General features: G+C 40.5%; 1 protein-coding gene across 3 annotated transcripts in view; it reads right to left on the bottom strand.

Annotated features, from left to right (window-relative positions):
- Positions 1-1,797: 1,797 nt before the first annotated feature.
- Positions 1,798-23,931, bottom strand: part of epn2 (epsin 2) — a 65,250-nt gene continuing 43,116 nt past the window's right edge. For all 3 annotated transcript variants that reach the window (XM_055651684.1, XM_055651683.1, XM_055651682.1), the window contains exons 4-9: positions 21,002-21,109; positions 19,773-19,926; positions 19,021-19,179; positions 17,538-17,633; positions 14,725-14,937; positions 1,798-7,255 (exon numbers count right to left, since the gene is read on the bottom strand). In XM_055651684.1, the coding sequence (XP_055507659.1) occupies positions 6,936-7,255; positions 14,725-14,937; positions 17,538-17,633; positions 19,021-19,179; positions 19,773-19,926; positions 21,002-21,109 (1,050 nt within the window). In that variant the 3' untranslated portion in view covers positions 1,798-6,935. The remainder of the gene's footprint in view (positions 7,256-14,724; positions 14,938-17,537; positions 17,634-19,020; positions 19,180-19,772; positions 19,927-21,001; positions 21,110-23,931) is intronic.

The raw sequence follows: 23,931 nt of genomic DNA, 5'->3' as shown, positions 1-23,931 counted from the left end.
TGGGCAAGACTTCTAAACACTTGCTCTCCAGCATAAATTTGGTAAGAAAAAGCTTAGGACTCTGAGGGATAAGACATATACGCGGGGTTAATTAAGGATAATTAGCAGCATTATTTTGTACATTGGAAAGCGTCTTGATTGAATCTGTTTGAATTTTTTGATAAAGTAATCTAAAAGGTTAACGAGAGTAAAGTCGTAGACGTTGTCTATATGGACCTGCAAGGTTCTGCATGGTATGCTGCTCTGGAAGGATAGAGCACATGGGATCCAGTGAGAGCTTGTCAACTGGATCGAGAATTGGCTTCATGGAAGGAAGCAGATAGTGATGGTGGAAGGTTGCCTATCTGACTGGAGGCCTGTGACTGGTGGTGCTCGTCAGGGACTGGTGCTGGGCCCATTACTGTTTGTGATTTATATCAACGATTTGGATGAAAATGTAGGAAGCTTCCACATAACACTACAGTAGGTGGTATAGATAGTGAAGTTGGTTATCAAAAATTACAGCAGGATCTTGATTTGTTGGGTAAGTAGGCTGAGGAATGGTTAATGGAATTTAATGCAGACAAACACGAGATGTTGCACTTTGGTAAGTCAAACCAGGACAGGATCGTCAATGTGAATGGCAAGGCCCTGGGGAGTGTTGTATAGCAGAGGGATCTAGGAGTACAGCTACATATTACTCTAAACGTCACGTCACAGGTAGATAGGGCGGCTTTTCGTACATTGGCCTTCATCAGTCAGGATATTGAGTATAGAAGTTAGGATGTTATGTTACAGTTGTACAAGACATTGGTGAGGCCACATTTGGAGTATGTTCAATTTTTGGCACCCTGCAATAGGAAGAATGTTGTTAAGCTGGAACAAGTGCAGAGAAGATTTACGAGGATTTAGCCATGACTCGAGGGGTTGAGCAATGGTGAGCAATTGGGCAGGCTAAGATTATTCCTTGGAGAGGAGGAGTCTGAGGGGTGATCATATAGAGGTGTACAAGATCATGAGGGGACTAGAGTGAATGCACACTTTTATCCAGAACTAGAGGACATAGATTTAAAGTGAGAAGGGAGAGATTTTATAAGAGACCTGAGAGTTTTTCACACAGAGGGTGAGTAACCGAATGAGCTGCTAGAAAGGGTAGTTGACGCAGGTAATATAACTACATTTAAAATACTTTTGCATAGGTATATGAATAGAAAAGGTTTAAAGGGATATGGACAATGGGACTGGTGTAGATGGGGACATCTTGGTCAGCCTGGGAATGTCGGGCCAAAGGGCCTGTTTCTTTGCTTTATGACTACACTTTCCCAAGTTGCCTGATATCTTGAAAGGCACAGATTTTCCAGGTAAGTTGGTGGACAAACTGGACAGGAATCACTTATATTATTTTCTGTTGAGACAATTAAAAATGAGTTAGTTACAAAACAGTCTTTTGCAATATTGTTTCTGAATCAACATGGCGATTCCACTAATTGGTAAAAAATTTATAGTTAAGGATATTGCATTCCATGCTATGCAATGCCAGAAAGGCAACAACTTTCATTTATACAAAATCTGCATCCGAGGGAGTTGCCAAAATACTTCACAATCAGTTCATTACACTAGAATTGCTATCTACTGTTAGGTCATAGGCCAAGTAATATTCCCGATTCAAACACTTGGCACTTAAAGCCCACATGTTAATACAACAGCAGTTTACCTTGCTAATTAAACATAATCAGGAACATGTTTAAGATCTTAATGGAAGTTAGTACGATTGCAATTGTGTATTTCTAATGTAAAAGAAATGAACTAAAACTATAGTTCAGATACCGACAATTTAATTTCCTTTTTTGAGCAACAGGCCCCTGATCTTTGCTGCTGTTTAAATGGCAGAAACAATAACTGCGTGATTTGCTACAAAACCATTACATAGAAAAAAGGATACAGAACATATGTTACAATAGTACAAATGATAAGTTATATAATACAGTAATGACAGTTGAGCACAATAACATATAAAGCAGCCTGCTCCCAGCATCATGAATAAGTTTGTGGATGAACAGAACATAATACATGAAAAATGTGGGTACTCACCATTATGTGCAGCAGTCCTCATTCTTTAAACATAGTTATCTTTGCCTAATAAAATGCAAGCCAAATAACTGGAAAATCAATAAGTACCAGTCCCTCTACTGGCCTTCAAAATTTAATTCAGATTTATTTTGTTCATCTCAGCATAATACTGGTGCCTCACCCCACTGTTTCTCACCAAATTAAAAAGTAGGTTAGTCAATCTCAAGGGTTGTCAAGTTGCTGCATTCTAAATTAAGATGTCTTGACTACATTGTCTCCACTACAATGTATCAACTCCAAGCTAGTCTAACTTGCATCATGATAATCACAAAACCAAATGCTGGTGACAGCACAAATTAAATTGGTATAGAACACAGCAACCACCTTATAAATGATTATTCAAATAAAATAAAATGGAGATCCCTGAATCCAAGCTAAAGAAATAAATCCTGATGAATCTGGGACATGTTCACCAAGTTTTGGAGGAAACCAAAGTTCTCCACTGTGACGGAAAGACAAAACTTTTTTTTGTTCAAAGAATTATTGCGGGCTGCACTAGAGCGCAGCTGGCAAAGCTGCTGCCTCACAATGCCAGACACCCAGATTTATTCCCGACCTCGGATGCTGTATGTGCGAACTCTACACGTTCTCTCTCTGACTGCGTGGGGTTTCTCTGGGTGCTCCGGTTTCCTCCCAAAGTGCAGGTTTGTAGTTTAACTGGCCTTTGTGAAATTGCCCCTGGAGCGTAGGGAGTAGATGAGAAAGTGGGATAACATAGAACTAGTGTGAACGTGTGATTGATGGTCATGTGGACTCAGTGGGCCGAAGGGCCCGTTTCCATGTATCTTTACAGTAAATAAAACACCCATTCCAAAGAGATTAGATGAAATGAATTCACTCATATTTGGAGGATATCAGGTCATTTAGGGCTAAACAGGTGCTATATCATATCAAGAAGTTAAGGCTATAATCAAAGAGTAGTTTCCTTGTTAGTCCATCAGTATTGCACATTTCTATTGTTTCCTCGAGGATTGGGAAAATCACGATTCAGTGTTGTTACCCTTAAGAAAATAATCCAAGTGCATATTACCATGATGATAGTAATACATAACCTGAAGACCTAATAAGAAACATGATATACACTTATTAGGGTATTGGATTGAGTTCCACAAGTGTCAGAAATTTTTTAACAGGTTCTTAAAATATAAATATGCATCAAGAATGGATTTTTTCGAGCTGTAGTAACCACTCATTGTATACCTTTGCTAATTAATACAATCATTGTTTTTATCTCGGAGGCTAACAAAATGTTTTTATGAGTATTATTGAATAAAAGCTGTGGGTGAAGGAGATCTATGATCTAGTTTTATGTTGTATATAAAATGTAAAATACTGGTAGATAGTTTTGACAATATTTTGAAAGAATACAAACAATAAACAAAAATGATCCGGTGACTAAAATAGTTTGGTGTGACTTTGTAGCTTAATGCACCATATTTATTTCTACCACCCCAGTTACCCCAACCCACAGCCCAGATGCCCAGAAAATTGTCTTCTGATAAAGCCTTTTTGTATTCTGGGACCCAGCACTTTTAAAGGAATTCTGTGGCATCTCTCCTGACTTATTCACCACTGGGTTTGGAGCACCCTAGCTCTCTCTAATCTGTTAGCATGTTTAGGGGTAAATATGTAAATTCTTGAAGATCAGATGCGTAATAAATAAATGGAGCCAACCAACAGTGGGTGCAGATACCACAGGACAAGACCACTAATTAATTTACAGGCCGTTGGGTTATTCATCACCTCGATACACCCCAGCCATGAAAATGAATATTTGAATACTGAATTAGCCAAGATCTTTGAAATATTTTGTTTTACAAGACCCCTAGAACTACTTCTCTGGTCTTTGTAAAGCTTGTGAGAAACTGAGCTTCTGGTACATTGCTACGTCAAAAACACGCTGGGAATATCCATCATAACATTAAAAAGAAATGGAGTGAGTGCGGTACAAAATATCAACTGGGTCCTGCGTGGATAAATAAAAAGGCGCTTGTTGCGAAGTGTCAGTTTCCATCTTCTAGAAAGAGTCATGACTTTTTCAATTGAGATGTCTCACACTGATTTTCCAGTTGCTTGACTTTCTTAATTTGTGTCAAAGATTTTTTTTAAAGGCTTTAAAGATATAACTATGCTAGTGAACTATGAAATTCTACTACATGACTTATTTTAGTAAATCCAATACAGTTACAGTACACATGAAATTACACAACAGGTACAGATGGTAGACTACAATACATTACATTGATGCAGAGTTATTAACAGAATGACAGCAAAGACATTTTACAGTACATGATGAAAACAATTAATACAAATCTTACCAGAAGCTTTGTATACATTTTAGTGACTAGATGCAAGACTTTACAAGTAGTGGCTGCACTCTTAGCATGCATATTCTCACGCACTCACATGAACCCTTTGAAGAACTAAAATCAATTCAAATAACTGGAATCATAGAATATAAATATATATGTGCAAGGTCAAACAGGGTTATGTTTCAAATGAACTTGCTTGGCATGAATTTCATTGTGGCAGTTCCATATCTGGTATATAGATGACCACTTTCTGGATATAAAAATGCATATACTTATGTGTCAATCTTAAAAGCAATAGAATTTTCATTTTCAGAAATTTGGAAAATTCTAAGTTATATAATATGCCATACTTGTATTGCTAATAGTGACTTTTTTTAAAATAAGGTGCATACCACCATAGCTATATGCTATAACTAGACAAATTACTTTGACACATGAACAAATATTCCACACCCATATTTTAAAATAATTATTATTGTAGGTATTTTCTTTTTCTCTATCTTAAGCAAAATGATATCAGCTGAAACTCAGTATTTTATTTAAGCATGAATGACAGGTGATAACTTCCAAATGTAGATCCGAGAAGCATTAAGTTCATAATGGTCTTTAACGTGGGTATGAAATATATGCACGTCAAGTGAATACTAAATGATAGGGTCTGGCAATTGATTTTACAATGAGTAAATACTGACCACTACTATTATAATGCCAGATTGTTCACTATCAAATCACTCAAGACATATTATTTAATGAATGGTATAGAAATCCAAGTTATTTTATAAAAGTAAATGAACTGTGGAAGGAGAACAAATACAAGCTTTTATCTTTCCCTTTAAAAGAAATACTAACTTGCTGTTGGCCATGTCTCCAAAACTCATTTCCTAGCTAAAAAAAACAAAACCAAATGAAACTGTAAAACACACACACTCCAAATTGTCAAGATAGAAAATTTCTCATTTGTTAAGAGCACAGACTGATCATGCTTGTTTTCCCATAAGTTATTAAAATAAAACTTTAGGACTACTATCTACCTTTTCTGCATAGCAATTCATCCTTAAGTAACCAGTCTGACCATTCATTCATTTCCAAAGAAAATCTATTATCAATTACAAAACTTAATAACTTGCTATGCACTTAGTGTTGAACCAACATGGCAGACTAAACACAATAATACAAGTACACTCTCAATTGCAGGATTCCCTTTTCTCTTTCTAAAATACAGGTCTTATTCTCTCAACAATGAAGCAAAGATACAGTTTGGACTGCACATATGGCACCTGTCAAACAATGTTTTAAAGCAGATAAAAAACACGCTTGCAAAATCTTACCAAAACCCCTAGACTGAAAGATTAAAAATAGCATTAAACTTGTTTTAAACTAGAATATGGTTGCAAAGAACAGACTCATAACTTGGCTCCTTGACCTTTACATGAAGATTTATCTATTAAAAATGCTGTGCAAAGTGTACAGGATTAACTGCTTATACCGATGTCGAGTCTGAAGTAGCTTAATGTTTGCTTTACTTAGTAAAATCTAAAACAAAAGAAAGTAAAAAAGCACCTAGAATCCAAGGTTACACTGATGTATTTTTCCTTCAAACTCTATACTTTACTGCACTAAGAGTGATACAACCTCTCACCTAAATGTGTTTTTATACTGGAGAATAGCCAGAAAGTAGCAAATTTTAGATTTCAATAACTGACTGATGCATGCAACTTTTCTTTTACATTAAAAAAAATCCTCCTTGATGTTACTTGTATTTACAGTTTGTCCCTATTCACTGCATTTATTTTTTAATTAGAACTCTACAAAAAATTCAATCTTTTCAGTGCTCAACCATTATTAATACTGAATAGCCAATACCATCTTCCAAAATAGCATCCAGAGCTTGGAATGATATTCCAAAAAGCAATTAAAGATGCATGCAACAGTCCAAGTTCAAAAGCAACTATTCAGCAGCATATTTAAGACACAACACGATTCAAAAATCTATACTGCTATAAAAAAATTGGAAGAATTTATCAGTTATGAAATCTGTGATGTAGGCATTCTGATTTGGGATCCTCTTTCAGATTTGCTTTTTTTTTTAAATTAGGAAGCAAAGTTCTAATTCTTAAAAACAGTCAGTGGTCTTTATATTTTTTTGAAAAAGATGACATGAGAAATATGCAAAAACTGAATATACTGCACAGAAGACTATGTTACCTTTGGACAAACTGTAATATGCACTTAAGGACTGAAGGATTCAGGAGGTATGAATATTAGATTCATTTTACTGGTATTCAACTACATGTTCAGTCACCAAACGATACCTCCATTGGCAGCAAATAGCTTCTTCAGAAAATTGAGAAAAGTAACCACTGTCAATATGTATTTCATAAAAACCAACACAGCAAAACCTAAATCCACTGTGACGGTTTCCTCATCTCACCCATAAATGTAGTCTAGAATACATTTAACTCAACTAACCGCACTCCTGTCTAGGTTTTCATTCTAATGACGATCTCTCATCTTTTATAATAGGAAAGGGTTAGTTGTGGTGGTCTGAGATGTAGATGGAGGAATGCCTGTTGATACAAGTGGCTGGGGCATTGTTCCAGTAATGTTCATTCCTGTACCCATCCTACCAATCATTGGCACTGGAACCATGCCCATTGCCACCTGTGGTGCTGACATGGAGGTGCATGGCATGGGCTCCATATTAACTGTAGGCATAGTACCGAACGTCGACTGTCCTGGGGCCAAAGGGCTGGCTCTCATTTGGTTCAGTGTTGGAGGCTGTGGTTGGTTAACTTGAAAGGGATTTATCTGAGTGACTTGGACTGGAGCTGAACCTACAAGGAAAAAAAACACATTATTAGAATGGAAATATAATAAATTTTAAAATAAAAACATATTACAAAGTAAGTGTTTGAAAGTAGACAATTTTACATCCTTTGTCAAATCAAACAATGCAAGAATTAAAAACATTTTCTTTATTTCACTTTGCCACAACTCAAGTCATCCTTAAAAATACCATGCTCCAATTATATCCGATCTAAGCCATAATGTATATTCCAGGTACAAATAGGCATCCAGTCTATTGCTATATGCAAAAAGAAATCAGTATTAAAGTTAGTTTTAAGCAATTCAGAAGCAATAAATTCTAAGGAAGGAATCCTATCTCCAAATTGATCTAGCTAATTAGGGGACCTTTTGCTAAATGACAAATGACAAAGACACACACCCCTCAAAATGGCGGCGGCGCGGGCACATCGCGACGCCCCGTGTCTCCCAAGAATTGTAGAAATAGCGACAATTCCCCTACCTGTTTCAAGGCTGCTCACACGGAGCAGTCTTGTATCCGTCTCGTACAGCCGACAGGAACTTCTGGACTTTGGTTCCTGCGGCTGCAACAACTTTCTGGGCGATCTCCGTCTCGTTCCCGAGCTCGTCAGAGCAACGGAGCCGCGGGGCTGGAGAACGCCACCGGAGCAGCGGGGCTGGAGAACGGCAGCTGAGCCGCGGGGCTGGAGAACGGCACCAGAGCCGCGGGGCTGGAGAACGGCAGCTGAGCCGCGGGGCTGGAGAACGGCAGCGGAGCCGCGGGGCTGGAGAACGCCAGCGAAGCCGCGGGGCTGGAGAACGCCAGCGGAGCAGCTGGGCTGGAGACCGCCAGCAGAGCCGCAGGGCTGGAGACCGCCACCGGAGCAGCGGGGCTGGAGACCGCCAGCGGAGCCGTGGGGCTGGAGAACACCAGCGGGACTGGAGACCGCCACCGGAGCCACGGAGCAACAGAACACCAGCGCGCACCAAGCCAGCTCGGCCGATCGGAAGCACCAACAGATGGCGATGCGTACGAAAGCACCGCCGGGGACAAAGAGGTGGGTTAAAAGCTAGGTTAGAGCTAGCCCCACACAGGCTAGCGATTCCTAGCCTTTTCCTCGCCAACGTGCGCTCACTGGCAAACAGAATGGACGAACTCCGGCTAAGGATCACCTCCCACAACTAGACCCAAGACTGCAACATCCTGATCTTCACGGAAACGTGGCTCAACATCGACGTTCCTGATAGCGCCACCCAGCTAATGGGGCGTCATTTACTCCGAGCGGACAGGACAACAGACTCCAGTAAGACCAGAGGTGGGGGTCTATGCATTTATGTAAATAAAGCATGGTGCACGGACTCCACCATCATCGAGAGTCACTGCTCAGCTAACCTTGAGTTCCTCATGGTTAGATGCAGACCGTTCTATCTGCCCAGAGAGTTTACCTCCACTGTTGTGACTGCAGCCTATATCCCTCCTGATGCTAATGCCAAGCTTGCAATGAAAGAGCTGCATACTGACATTAGCAAACAACACTCACAACCCCGAGGCAGCGTTCATTGTTGCGGGTGACTTCAATCACTCCAACCTGAAGACTGTACTCCCCAAATTCCACCAACATGTCTCCATCGCCACTAGAGTAGACAAGACACTGGACAAAGTCTACACTAACATGGCTGAAGCTTACAAAGCCGTCCCCCTCCCCCACCTTGGTCAGTCTGATCACCTCTCATTGTTCCTGCTCCCTAAGTACTCCCCACTCATCAGACGGGTTAAACCCACTGTGAGGACAGTTAAAGTCTGGTCAGAGGAGGCGGACTCCACACTACAGCTGTGTTTTGGAAACACTGAATGGAAGGCGTTTGCAGCCCAGGCCACCATTGACTCCCACACGGACATTGATTCCTACACATCCTCTGTTCTGGACTTTATAAACTCCACCATCAATAGTGTCACCTCCCTCAAACGGGTGACCATATTCCCGAATCAGAAGCCATGGATGAACAGCGAGGTCAGGCTACTGCTGAAAGCACGGGACACCGCTTTCAGGTCAGGCGATGCTCGAGCCTACAGTTCATCCAGGGCTAACCTGAAGAGGGGCATCAAGAAGGCCAAGCACTACCATAAGCTCAGGATTGAGGAGCACTTCAACAACAACTCCGACCCCCGACGCATGTGGCAAGGCATCCAGGCCATCATGGACTATAGACCCACCAACACCACCCCCACATCCAGCAGAGCCTCCTTCCTCGAGGAGCTTAACCACTTCTATGGCCACTTCGACAGGGACAATCTAGAGACAGTCATCAAGGCTGTGCTCCCTGCTGATCACCAACCCCTCACACTCACCCCCTACGATGTGTACATGGCACTGAGTAGGACTAATGCACGTAAGGCCGCTGGCCCTGACGGCATCCCCGGGCGCGTCCTCAGGGTCTGTGCTGTGCAGCTGACAGACGTCTGGACTGACATCTTCAACCTGGCACTTGCCCAAGCAGTTGTCCCCACGTGCCTTAAAACCACCTCCATCGTGCGGGTGCCAAAACACTCCACTGCGGCAAGCCTCAACGACTTCCGCCCAGTTGCAATTACTCCCATCATCACCAAGTGCTTCGAGAGGCTGGTCCTGGCACACCTCAAAGGCTGCCTACCCCCCACATTGGATCCCTATCAGTTTGCCTACCGCAAGAACAGGAGTACAGAGGATGCCATCTCAACGGCACTTCACTCCACCCTCTCCCACCTCGACAACAGAGACACTTACGTAAGAATGCTGTTCATCGATTACAGCTCAGCATTCACACCATTATACCTTCTAAACTGATCACCAAACTCTGTAATCTGGGCATCGACCCCTCCCTCTGCATCTGGATACTGGACTTTCTAACCAACAGACCCCAGTCTGTTAGGTTAGACAAGCACACCTCTTCAACCCTCACCCTGAACACCGCTGTTCCACAGGGCTGTGTGCTGAGCCCACTCCTCTACTCCCTCTTCACCTACGACTGCACACCTGTACATGGTACTAACACCATCATCAAGTATGCAGATGATACAACGGTGATTGGCCTCATCAGCAACAACGATGAGTCGACCTATAGGGAGGAGGTCCAGCTCCTAGCAGCATGGTGCGCTGACAACAACCTGGCCCTTAACTCCAAGAAGACCAAGGAGCTCATTGTAGACTTCAGGAAGTCTAGGGGCGGCACGCACACCCCCATCCACATCAACGGGACGGAGGTGGAACGTGTTTCCAGCTTCAGGTTCCTGGGGGTCAACATCTCCGATTACCTCTCTTGGACCCACAATACCTCAACTCTGATCAAGAAGGCTCACCAGCGTCTCTTCTTCCTGAGGAGACTGAAGAAGGTCCATCTCTCCTCAGATTCTGGTGAACTTCTACCGCTGCACCATCGAGAGCATCCTTACCAACTGCATCACTGTATGGTATGGCAACTGCTCTGTCTCCGACCGGAAAGCACTGCAGAGGGTGGTGAAAATTGCCCAACGCATCACCGATTCCTCGCTCCCCTCCATTGAGTCTGTCCAAAGCAAGAGTTGTCTGCGAAGGGCGCTCAGCATCGCCAAGGACTGCTCTCAACCCAACCATGGACTGTTTACCCTCCTACCATCCGGTAGGCGCTACAGGTCTCTCCGTTGCCGGACCAGCAGGTCCAGGAAAAGCTTCTTCTCTGCGGCTGTCACGCTACCCAACACTGTACCTCGGTGACTGCCAATCACCCCCCCCCGGACACTCCTCCCACAGGAAAAACACTATGACTATATATAGATTTATTTATTGAAATCATATTCTATGTCGCTCTCCAGGGAGATGCTAACTGCATTTCGTTGTCTCTGTACTGTACACTGACAATGACAATTAAAGTTGAATCTGAATCGTTGAATCTGAATCTTGTGGCAGAGATTTCATACCATCACCGCTGCGGATATATCAAAACGACCCCTCTCTACCAGATGAACTGAACGAGTTTTACGCACGGTTTGAGGTTAAAAATACCACCCAGATACAAGCACTCCTGCCATCACCCAGCGACCAGTCACTCAGGCTGTCCACAGCCGGAGTTAAAAAGGTTTTTGCCAGCATCAACCCACGCATAGCTGCAGGGCCGGATAACACCCCTGGATGCGTTTTAAGGGATTGTGCTGAGCAACTAAAAGATGTCTTTACAGACATTTTTAACATCTCACTCAGCCAGGCAGTAGTGCCCAACTGTCTTAAAAGTGCCACCATCGTTCCTGTCCCGAAGAAACCCAACCCAGCCTGTCTCAATGACTTTCGTCCAGTGGCTCTCACACCCATACTAATGAAGTGTTTTGAGCGGCTGATTATGCAGCAAATTAAAAATTGTCTCCCTGCCGACCTAGACCCACTGCAGTTCGCTTATAGAGCCAACCGGTCCACAGAGGACGCAGTCTCTACAACACTCAACCTCGCACTATCACATCTCGACCGGAAGAATTCCTATGCCAGGATCCTCTTTATAGACTTCAGCTCCGCTTTTAATACAATCATCCCACAGCAGCTGGTGGAGAAGCTGAAGCTGTTAAAGGTGGATACTGGCACTTGCAACTGGGTCCTTAACTTTTGATCACAACGGCAGCAGACAGTCAGGGTGGGCAGTCGGACATCAAGAACCATCGCTGTGAGCACTGGCTCACCCCAAGGCTGTGTCCTAAGCCCCCTGCTGTTTAGTCTGCTTACACATGACTGTACTGCTAGACTCAGCAACAACTATATCAACAAGTTCGCTGATGACACAACAGTGGTGGGTCTCATCAGCAACAATAATGAGTTGGCGTACAGGATGGAGGTGGAGCTGCTCACAGAATGGTGCAGATCCCACAACCTCACTCTCAATGTGGAAAAAACTAAGGAGATGGTGATCGACTTCAGGAGGGCTGGAAAACAACATCACACTCCGCTGCATATTGATGGAGCTGCTGTGGAGAGGGTCAGCAGTGTGAAGTTCCTAGGACTCCGGATGACCTGACCTCTACGACCAACACCACAGCAGTGATCAAAAGAGCTCAGCAGCGGCTCCACCCTCTCCGGAGACTAAGGAAAGCAGGTCTCCCTACTGCTCATCTAAGGACCTTCTACAGGAGCACCATCGAAAGCATAATGACCTACGGCATCACTTCCTGGTTTGGGAGCTGCAAGGCTTACGAACAACATCAACTCAACAGGATAGTGAAGACAGCCAGCAGGATCATTGGTGCCCCACTGCCTTTCCTGTTGGAGATCTACAAGAAGCGGAGCATCAGTAGAGCCACCTCCATCATCAAGGACCCCTACCACCCATCACACCACATCTTCTCCATTCTGCCATCTGGGAAGAGGTACAGGAGCATCAGCTGCAAAACCAGCAGGATGCTCCACAGCTTCTTCCCAAAGGCAATAAGACTGATTAACGGACTGTGTCCCCTCCCCAAATATCGTTCACCAACACATTCAACCTCGTCCATACTTTTACAGCTAGGCACCTGTCAAAGTAAAGCCACTGTCGGTCGGAATGTCTGTTTTTATTCAATTGTAAATTTTAGGCCTACTTTCTGTTTTTAGACATGGTCATTTTAATTTGTTTTTAAAGCTCTATGTATTCATCCTTTTTTACTAACTACACTGAATGGAAACTGATCGAGCAACGTTTTTTCGTTTCCTCTGTGTATGCAAGTACTCAGTGAAAATGATATTAAAGAAATACTGAATACTAAATACTGAAATGAAAGTCTCCTATTTGTATTTTGAGCATGTAGGGAACTGGACCAATTAAATATTTTTCTTTCATTTTTAATTTTCTTGGTGGCTTATTCTGACAAAATTCAGTGCAAAAAGACTTGCGAAGGAACATTTAAACACATTGTGGTTACTGAATAGATTACATTTTTGGAAGCTCTTACAACTTTTCAAAATGATGGTAACTCATTTATTGAACTTACTGCAGAATTCCTATAATGCAGATTGATTCATGAGAAAACTCTAAAGTCTAGGCTGGCATTCCTGTGCATCCCTGAGGGGTATTGCTCAGTGGTGCCAGCTTTTCATTAAGGCACTAAAAGGAATGCCATAGCTGGTCTTTCAGGAAATAAACTTTATTTGACGAGCAGGGATTAGGATTCCTTACTTTCAGTTTACAAATGAGAGGCCTCCTTTATGATGTTGATCCCAAGTGAGAATGTAAGAATAACAACCACATGAACAAAGAAAATAGTTAGGTCACATTTTCAAAAACAGAAGCAAATTAAAACAACTGGACCAAAAAAATACAGGACACATCTGCTACTTCCTTTGTAATGTGGCTGCAAAAAATGTTGTATTTTGATTTGTTTGCAAGCTTCTCAGTTTAAGGGGACACTATATAGAAAATGCTGGTCTTGCAAAATGTGCCCAAAAACACATGAACAAATAATAATAAAACAAAACAAAAAAAATATTTTTTCTATTTAGTAGAGGCACATTACAAAAAAAAAAGGTAGAAAGCAACAGTGTATGATGTATGATGTCACAGATCAGTTGGTGAAGTTAGGCTGCAGAAAGCAATTTATTTTGTCATTATATTTCCTGAGCTCCCATTCTCATAGCAGTACGATTCAATTGCAATGGTGGTAATGACATATTTATTAAAATGCCAGAACCAATTTCCAAAGCTGTTTTATATCAAATACATCAGGTTAACCCATCTCGGATAAGTAACAAAATGGCCCAGCATTTACAGTCTTGCTGCTGACTGATGAATAAAGTTCAGACTTACATTATGCAGTTCCCCAAGTGGGAACTTGTAGAGAGAAGCGAACTCCATCAGTCGCAATGAGCCCTCTGCAGCGACAGGGCCTTCCATGACATAAATGTCATCACATGGAGGGTCAGAATAAGCCTTACCCATAAAACAGATGGAAAAATGACAGCTGGTTAAGCTATACCCCACTGTCAAACACCCTGGCATTCAAACATGAGGCAGAAGTTGTTCAAGTGGATTCTCCAACACATGGTCAGGAACTAGCGTGGACATCAAGTTATGTGGAATCAGAATGCAATTGAGGAAACTGCAATACAAGACTTAGGACTTTGCATTGTGAGCAGAAATCCTGAAGTTTGCAGAGTTATGCAAGGAATACTTTGCAGTTGCACAAGGCACTGTCAACATTTCCCTACAGAATTTGAGCTATTATTTCTCAATGCATGCAAATACCTTGAGGAAAGTACAAATAACCACAGTAAAGCCATGATGGGCCTGGGGATATTAGATTGGATTGGATTAGGAATCAGCCTGCAATATTGTTGAATGCTGGTATGAAAACCTTCAAGTCTACTTTTCAATCAGTTTAAATTTTGAATGAATTTCACCTTTTAGAGAAACTAGTTTAGAGCCTCACCATACCACAACACTCTGAACAAATCAGATTTTTATGATGTTTTAACTTCAAAGCAGGTAGAAGAGTTCAGTTTAAAAGGAAAACAAATTCTCAAATTCATACCTGTAGCTAGAAAAGGATTAGATATACTGGATGGGTGGATAGGTTGGGATACCAGGGAATCCAGATTCACTAATGCTGCATTAGGACCAAGGAAGGATTCTGGTGTTTTCCGAGCTGCAGTCTGTTTTGCTGAACTACCAAACTGAGTGTCAAGTAGATCTGGGCTAATCGAACCACATAGCCGGGAACTCCCTCCCAACACATCAGTCTCATCTAAAGAAACAAAATCATAAACACAGCCATAATTAAAAACAATTTTTAGATAATTTAAGACAGCCAATTCCCAAATGTTAAGAGCAAGTATTTAGATCCACAGGTCTATGTAAACCTATGTTCCATTTTCTGCACACATCTTCTGTCCACCTACGCACAAGGATAGAAATCCCCTTTCCCTATCCCACCAGTCTCCACATTCAACAGATCATCCTCTCTTTCAATTCAACGGTTCTTTATTGTCATGTGTGCACTGCCCAGTGAAATTCTTTTTGCATAGAGCACACTTGCATGAGTCGACATATTTTGGCGTCATTTACAAAAAGTCCAATGTTCGGCCCACATGCTCGATGTATTGAAGCCGCTCCCGATCGAGGTAAGCCCCAGGCTGCAGCAGGGACTACTCCATCATCTTCGGCCGGCCCGGCCCATGGACTGATGTCTCTCTCCTAGCCCGACCTCCTTTGTGTCCCGGAGGCACCTCTTGCAGCCGACCTTGAATGCGTTGGAGGCAATACCCCCGGTACCTCTCCTACTCACCTAATTGTAATTTATGCCTTCCCCAACGCAAATGTCACCAAGTACATTTTCTCCCCCTTTCATATTTTTGAAAGAACCATTCCCTGTGTTAATCCAGTCAACCCTTCTATTTCCACCAATATTCACTTTCCCTCTCACTTGCCTTAATAAGCAAATGCTGCCGATTCCAGTTGGAGGTGATAAGTACAGACGACAAAAGAGTGTAGATGTTGCGATTTACTAAGGAAGGTGGAAGTGGAATGTGGAATCCGGAGGGAGGGTTGGTGGTTAGAACAGAAGTGGGAGGAAAATGGGGGGGGGTGGGGGTAGAAGATGAGCAGGTGGAGGAGGGGAAAGGAACAGGCAGCAGAAGTAGAGGGGAAGAAGAAATAGAAACCAGAAGATGCGTCTGGTGGTGGGTTCCCATTGAAGCTGGAGGAAATGTCAGATAATGATGAATAGGATGCTGTTGGAGGGGGCAATAGGTTAAGAAGGTTAAGGACCAGAAGAACTCTATCCCGGTTCTGTCTTTGGGGAGTAGAGAGGAGTGAAAGCAGAACTGCAGGAAACAAAGAATATATAGATGGGAACTCCATCCACTGCTGTTGGAATGGAGTTGGGATCCATGTATTCTGACGAACAAGGAATTTCACATGTCCTAGAATGGAAAGCCTCTTCCTGAGAACAGATGTGGTGAAGATGGAGAAACTGCAACAAAAGGATGGCATCCTAGCAAGAATTGAGGTAGAAGGAGGTATAATGAAGGTAGCTGTATGAGTCAATGGATTTGCTGTAAACATCTGTGGATAGTTTCTCTCTTGATATGGAGACAGATCAAAAAAGGGGAAAAATGTGTCAGAGATGGTCCAAGTCAATTTAAGGGCAGGATGGAAGTTGGTGTGAAGCTGATGAAATCAACGAATTCTACATGGGTGCAGGAGGTAGCCTCTCTGCAGTCTACGTAGTGGAGTATGATTTTGGCAATGGAGCCAAGATACGTTGGGAACAAAGTGTGTTCAATTTTGGCAATGTAAAAACGATGGTTGGCAATAAATTCTTGAGTAACTCAGCGGGACAGGCAACATCTCTGGAGAGAAGAATTGGGTGAAGTTTCGGGTCGAGACCTTTCTATGTAAAAAAGCGGCATAGCTAAGGCCCACACCTTTAATTCGAAGTGAGAGAATCAGCGTAGATCAGACTTAATTGAAAGTTACACAGAAAAGCTGGGGAAACTCAGCGGGTGCAGCAGCATCTATGGAGCGAAGGAAATAGGCAACGTTTCGGGCCGAAACCCTTCTTCAGACTGAATTCTTCAAGACTTAATTGAAACTTAGTTCAAAGAGTCAAGTGGCTTTTTCCTGCTTCTATTTACTGTGTTCTTGCACATTTAACCATGGCCTGGGAGCTTGCACAGTAATTAGTAACATACACTCTGCATTTTGGTTTTAAGATACCAAGTTTTAAGTTTGATATGTGGGACAAGTGTAATGTATTCATGAGAACAAAGTGTATGTAAAGGGCCTCCCACTTCCGCGACCTTTACAGGCGACTGCTGGCACCCGTGATAGGTCGCCAAAATTTTCAACATGTTGAAAATTCAGCGGCGACCAGAAAGACTCTGGAGACCTCTCACAACCATAGGAGACCTCTCACGACCATACAGACTGTCGCCAGGGGTCGCTTGTATGGTCTCCTATGGTCGTGAGAGGTCTCCAAAGAGTCGTAGCGTCTTTCTGGTCGCCACTGGTTTTTTTAACATGTTGAAATTTTTGGCGACCTATCACAGGTGCCGGCAGTCGCCTGTAAAGGTCGAGTAAGTGGGACAGGCCCTTTATTGAGAAAACTATTTATATTGTGTTCCCTAATTGGGTTTCCTCATTATTGGTATACGGTTTTCAACAAAACTGTTTCTCTTTCTACAGATGCTGCCCGGCCTGCTTTGATAACAAGCTGGTGAGACATTTTTCTTGAATATCATACATTGAGTACTTACTTAATATGATTAACATTCTAGAAACTATTAAAGTTGCACTGACCAAGGTTAACTGGGTAAAATACTGAACAAATAATCACTTTAGTACCTGGCTTTTTTGATGAAGCTCTAAGGTCCTCAAAATCAGCAAAGTCATCCTTTGCTGCACCATTTAACGTGCTGAAGGGATCAAAAGCTGTACTGCCTGTAGAGGGAATTGGAAAGAAAATGCAGAAGGAATATTACAGTGAATTACAAAATTTCTTCCAAATTACAATTCATTCAAATCAGTTTTGTTCCCCATTATGTACTTTATTCATGTTTAGAGTATACCAAGCTCAATTTAAATAAACAATCAGAATACTACTCAAATACAATTATGTTAAAAATTCTGTCAAATCCTGTTACATATTTTAGTTTTCAATTCAATTTTCTATTTGCCCAGAAAAGATAATCGTATGAAATGTTTGCTGTCATTTGGCAAATTATCAAGTAGAAGAAAATTACAGCCCTGCAGAGCTAAATAATTAAAATTAGCCACAGATAAACCGAAGGCAGTAAACAAAAATGTTCTCTATATGTAACTGATATGCTTTGTAAATAAAATTTGATGAGTTCCTTGTTGTTTAACTACAGTTATGTTTAAAAAGATGACGGGCTTCTGAATGCAGGCTGGATCAATTTGAATGCACCTGGATCAAGTTAAATAGCTTAAAATTGCTGGCATATGAAGGTTTGGGTTTTCACTATTCAGTAGAGTTTAAAAGAAGAATGAGAAGGACCATGACAGGACAGGACAGGACAGGACAGATTAGATAAATAAAGGATGTTCCTTATCTTGTGAAGTTCTAAACCTGTGGGTCACAATGTAAACTGGGAGAAAGTCTATGACGGAAGGTAGTTGAGGCTAAATCATTAAAAAAATATTCAATATAGAATTAGATAAAGTTGTTATGGCTCAATAGATCAAATGGTATAGGGAATACAAAGCAGGAACAGGATACTGAATTTGGCTGCAATTGTACTGAATAGCAGAGCATGTCAAAGGGCCAAATAACCTATTGCTATTTTCTATATTTCTGTTTAATTGAATGGTTGCCATTGGACCTGAACCTACAATTGACAAATGACAAACACATCTACTATTTCAAACATAATTTTTCTTTGAAAAACATAGTTAATTGAAACAAATATTACATTATTAAAAAAACATTCAATTTGACAGGTGTGTGCAATATAACATGGTTGCATGTTTTCCTTTCACTTTTAGACAGAGGTTTTAATTTTGGCTATGTAGATTCAATGGAGAAAAATAATTTTAGACAGCATGAATTTCACATTCAATAGGTATTAAAAACTGCTCAATTCAGCTTTAACTGCAATTTATCAGGTTTCACACAGACAGGCAATTCAAAGATGAAAGTATCCCACTGTTGTTGTAGGAAGGGTCTTGAGAAACAGAGGCGGGACAAATTCTAAAACAGTCTTCAATGTCCCTGTACCCATATTATGCCTACATATGGGTGTGCATGATACTATCAAAGTACATCAAACAAAAAAATTACAATTTCCAGAGTTTTCAACAGGCTTACCAGAAATAGTATCAGCTGAAGGGCCTGGTCCCCATGGATCAGCTGATGGTGTCACGACAGTAGAGGTGGTCTGTGAACTCCATGGGTCTACGCTTTTAGTAAGTGTCTGTGGGGCAGATGAAGCACCCCAAGGATCAATGGCAGCAGTGGGTATTGTATCTAATAAAAGACAAAAATGTTAACACCATCTGACAAAATGTATTTATTGTAACGTGTAACATAGCTGAGAACAAGAACATTCAGACAAAAAACAGATAATTTGGCACATTTCAAGTCCTTCCAACAACTAGAGAGCAGTCCTGAGCTACTGTCTACCTCATTGGAGACCTTCGGACTATCTTCATTTGGACTTTACTGGACTTTTATCTTGCACTAAACATTGATCACGTTATCCCCTTTATCATGTATCTGTACACTGTGGATGGCTTGATAGTAATTATGTATTGTCTTTCTGCTGACTGGTTAGCAGGCAACAAAAGCTTTTCACTGTACCTCGGTACACGCGACAAAAACTAAACTTCACACATTTAACATAAGCGTATTTTGAATTAAGTTAATTATCTTGCCAATTCCTGGCTATCATAAAAAATATCATTTAAAAGTAAAACTTGAGTAACTATTTCAATTTCAATATATCCTGCATACTGAATTTTAGATTATTAATTACTATACTTCAGATTTAGTGTGTTATGATTGTTAGGATATGCGTGTTATTCATCTTAGAGAAACTTGCCTACTTCCACATTACTTACCAAGTGTTTGCCATGGGTCAGATGCTACTGGGCTACCTGCTCCTCCCCAAGGGTCAGGTTTTTCTATTAGAACCGGTCGGACAGATATTTCCCAGAGTCCATTTTTCTTTGATGTTGCAGCTGGCAAGGGATCCGTGAGAGTAACCATGGATGCCTGATGTGATATTTAATTAAAAAGATTAAGAAACATAATTATCTGATAGAAATATAACAAGAAAACAAAAATGTGATCTGCAATAGACATGCTGATGTATTATTCAGAGTAATTTGCAGATTTATAGAATTTCAGATTAGGGTTTTATAAAAAAAAGTATACCATTTAAAAAAAAAAATCATTCTATGTTTATATTATTGTACTTTTACTCTCAGCACAAAAAAATCATGTATGATATATAAACTAAATTCTCATTGTCTGATACTTCTCTCCTACATTAACCATGTGCGAATGACAGTAAGAAAATTACTCTCAATGATAATTTCATACCTGGGGATTGGGAGTAAAATTATGCAAGAAGAATACAATTGATTATTTTCAATGGAAAAAGAAAGGTGCTCAGTTTCTGGTTTCCACCTCTCATAACAGGATAACATTTGATGAAATTAACAAATATAAATTGATATGGTAATGCACCCCTACTTCAAGGGGGAAAAAAAATCTTGAATATTGATCTAGCAGCTAGATCAGTTTTGGCTTTTAATCAATCTGAAAATGATCCACTCGAAAATTGAATTATTAGATATGATTTTTAAATTGATATTGTAAGCCAGTTTTATTTTATTTTATTTTATTTTCTGATCAAAGACATCAAGATCTATTCCACAACTAACAATGCCACATTTATATTTTCTCCTAACTGCAGGCCAAACCTATCTACAAACCATGAAAATGGAAAAAAAAAACATAATATTAACTATGAATAAACTAAATTTCACAATTAATTCAACAAGCCTTTCAGCCCAACAAATCCATGCTCCATATGCATCTCCTTGTACCTTTCAACAACTAAACCACCAACATATCCTTCAACTCTATTCTTGGTTGCATGCTTAACTACCTTCTCTCAATATGTTTCTATTAATTTCCTCATTTAATTATTTTATTATGTAAAAAAATCCTGTTTTCCCACCCTATGTTTAAATAACATTCCATGGAATTCCCTAATGCAATTTGTGACTCTCTTATATTTATGACTTGCGTGCTACTTTGGGTGCAGCAGCACTACCCTCACCTTTTTCTTCTTTGGAGCTGTGCTGCCCACTAATACAACTGAATTTCTGCGACTCTCCTCCAAGGCCATCTGAAGTCGTAGATCATCACCACGGCGGAGGCGGTCCTCCTACAAAGATTACCATGCAAAATTGTAAAATATTAGCTCTTTTGTTTTTAAAACCTTTCAAAAATAAGTTTTAACCAGCGAAAGTGACAGCACTAAACCAGAAAAATCCGATTAAATTTATCCTAAAGTGTCAAAGGGGCTGAATAATCTTCTTTCCCTGACCAAATGTGTAGTTATTAATAATGGCATATTTGAAGATTAGTAACATCTGCCTTTTCATATGGCTGTTCATATTTTAATCCGATTACTGTGTAGAAAACATACCTGTCATTTATCTTTAGTCAATATATATTTGCTTTTAAATTCAATTCTTAAGTACAATGAAAAAAATAAAATACCACATTTAGCAAATTTGACTTGCAATTCAAAATTGCCTTGTTAAAAGTCGATAATGCAAGTTACTACACGTGGTATCATCAAATTCCAAACTGCACAATTAATTTTCATTGTTCTGAGATGGGACACATGGCAATTATGTCACTGTTCTAAACTAAAATACTAACAAAACAGATGTGAACAAACATATTTTCTCCCATATTAGATTCAACTCTATCTCACAAATTTCCAGTATTCAATATTTTCTCTGCTGCAGCCTATCTTGTTTTGTACAATGGGATCAATGTTGTTATGATCAGCACTCTTTAGAAATGTCCTTACTTACTTGAGAAAATTCTACATTGTTCAGAAAATTAATTACCGTATTTTAAACTCACACAGTTTTCAAGTTTCACAATATAATGCATCTAAATGGTATCTAAATGTGTACAGCAGTTGAAATTTAAATAGCAAGTTTCACAAGATATCCCTTTTAGGAGAACAAATAAATCAATGGTTATTTGATTAACCATTACAGAGTGCAGAGTTATATTTACTGTGCACTTTTCCCACCCAAATATCAGTAGCAACATATGTATAACAAAAGATCCAAACGTTTTTTTACAGATTATTTAACACCGTCTACCTAATGTGTCAAATATAATCTCAGTTACTAAATTTCAAAGCATTCAAATTTTTGGTTGGAATTTGATTAATTTTCCATAGATCCATTGGTGATATCATGGAATAGGCAGAAAAGCACAATTTAAAACAGTGTGTAAATTACAAACCGTGCATAGCTGGTTAGAGCGTGTAAATATAGTAGACACAATTTGATAGTACAACATTTAAATTGGAGATAAAGTGCACACTCTTGTAATCCTTTTTGTTCATTAAATGTTTTTCAAACAATAATCATACATGGCCACATTTGATAAGAAAAAAGTGGAACAATGGGAACTGGGAGCAGAACAACATAGCCAATAGGACCCAAATTGTCTTGGAACTGTGTTTTCTCAAATTAGTGAATACATTTACTACTTAAATATCATTGACATTGTTTTCATAATCCTAGTGAGGCAAAAAAATTAAAATGTGTTTGAAAAATAAAACATTCCGAGTAGCTGTTCAGATTATTAACATTCGGTACTGTGCCCTCCATAATGTTTGGGACAAAGACCCTTCATTTATTTATTTGCCTGTACTCAGAGCTTGCACACCTCCATTTTTTTGTGTGCTGAAACTGATCCCCAAATTTCCTGAAATTTAATGGTATTTCCTGAAATTTAAACCTTCCCCAACTGCACACGCGTGGATACCGGGCCCACTGCGCACGCGCAAGAAAATGGCGTCATTTTGCGTCCCTACTGGGTCGCCGGCGCCAATTTCCTCCAAATCCCTTTGCGTCATCCCGCGCGTGTGTAGTGAAGATGGAACCAAAGGAGTTATTCAATTGGTCCGCCATATCCTTGTTCCCCATGATCAACTCACCTGTTTCTGACTGCAAGGGACCTACATTTGTTTTAACTAATCTCTTTCTTTTCACATATCTATTAAAACTTTTGCAGTCAGTTTTTATGTTCCCTGCCAGTTTTCTTTCATAATCTATTTTTCCTTTCCTAATTAAGCCCTTGTCCTCCTCTGCTGGTCTCTGAATTTCTCCCAGTCCTCTGGTATGCTGCTTTTTCTGGCTAATTTGTATGCATCATCCTTCGCTTTGGTACTATCCCCGATTTCCCTTGTTATCCACGGATGCACTACCTTCCCTGATTTATTCTTTTGCCAAACTGGGATGAACAATCCTCCAAACTAATGTCCTTCTTTTCCATTGCGTTAATCTCCTCTCTAACCAGCAACGCTACCCCACCTCCTTTTCCTTTCTCTCTATCCCTCCTGAATATTGAATATCCCTGGGTGTTCAGCTCCCAGCCTTGGTTACCCTGGAGCCATGTCTCCGTGATCCCAACTATATCATAATCATTAATGGCTATCTGCACGTTCAACTCATCCACCTTATTACGAATACTCCTTGCATTGAGACACAAAGCCTTCAGGCGTGTTTTTACAACGCTCTTACCCCTTATAAAATTATGTTGAAAAGTGGCCCTTTTTGATTTTTGCCCTGGTTTTGTCTGCCTGCCACTTTTACTTTTCACCTTGCTACCTATTGCTTCTACCCTCATTTTACACCCCCCTGCCTCTCTGCTCTTGTACCCATCCCCCTGCCACATTATATGTATATATGTATATGTATAGACATATCCTACCTGCTCAAGTTCAAACAAATGCCTCAAAACTCAGCCAACGGTTGGCCAGCGGTTGATTCTACAGCAAGACAATGATCACAAACAGTTGGTTCAAGAAGGAACTATAGATGCTGGAAAATCGAAGGTAGACAAAAATGCTGGAGAAACTCAGGGGGTGATAGGCAACGGTTCGGGTCGAAACCCTTCTTCAGATCGCAAACATATTGTTAAAGCGACAAAGGAGTTTTTCCAAAGCTAAAA

The sequence above is a fragment of the Leucoraja erinacea genome, chromosome 20 (genome assembly GCF_028641065.1).
Source record: "Leucoraja erinacea ecotype New England chromosome 20, Leri_hhj_1, whole genome shotgun sequence".
Lineage (NCBI taxonomy): Eukaryota > Metazoa > Chordata > Chondrichthyes > Rajiformes > Rajidae > Leucoraja > Leucoraja erinaceus.
The sequence above is the reverse complement of the archived record's forward strand: the minus strand, read 5'-3'. Positions and strand labels throughout refer to the sequence as shown.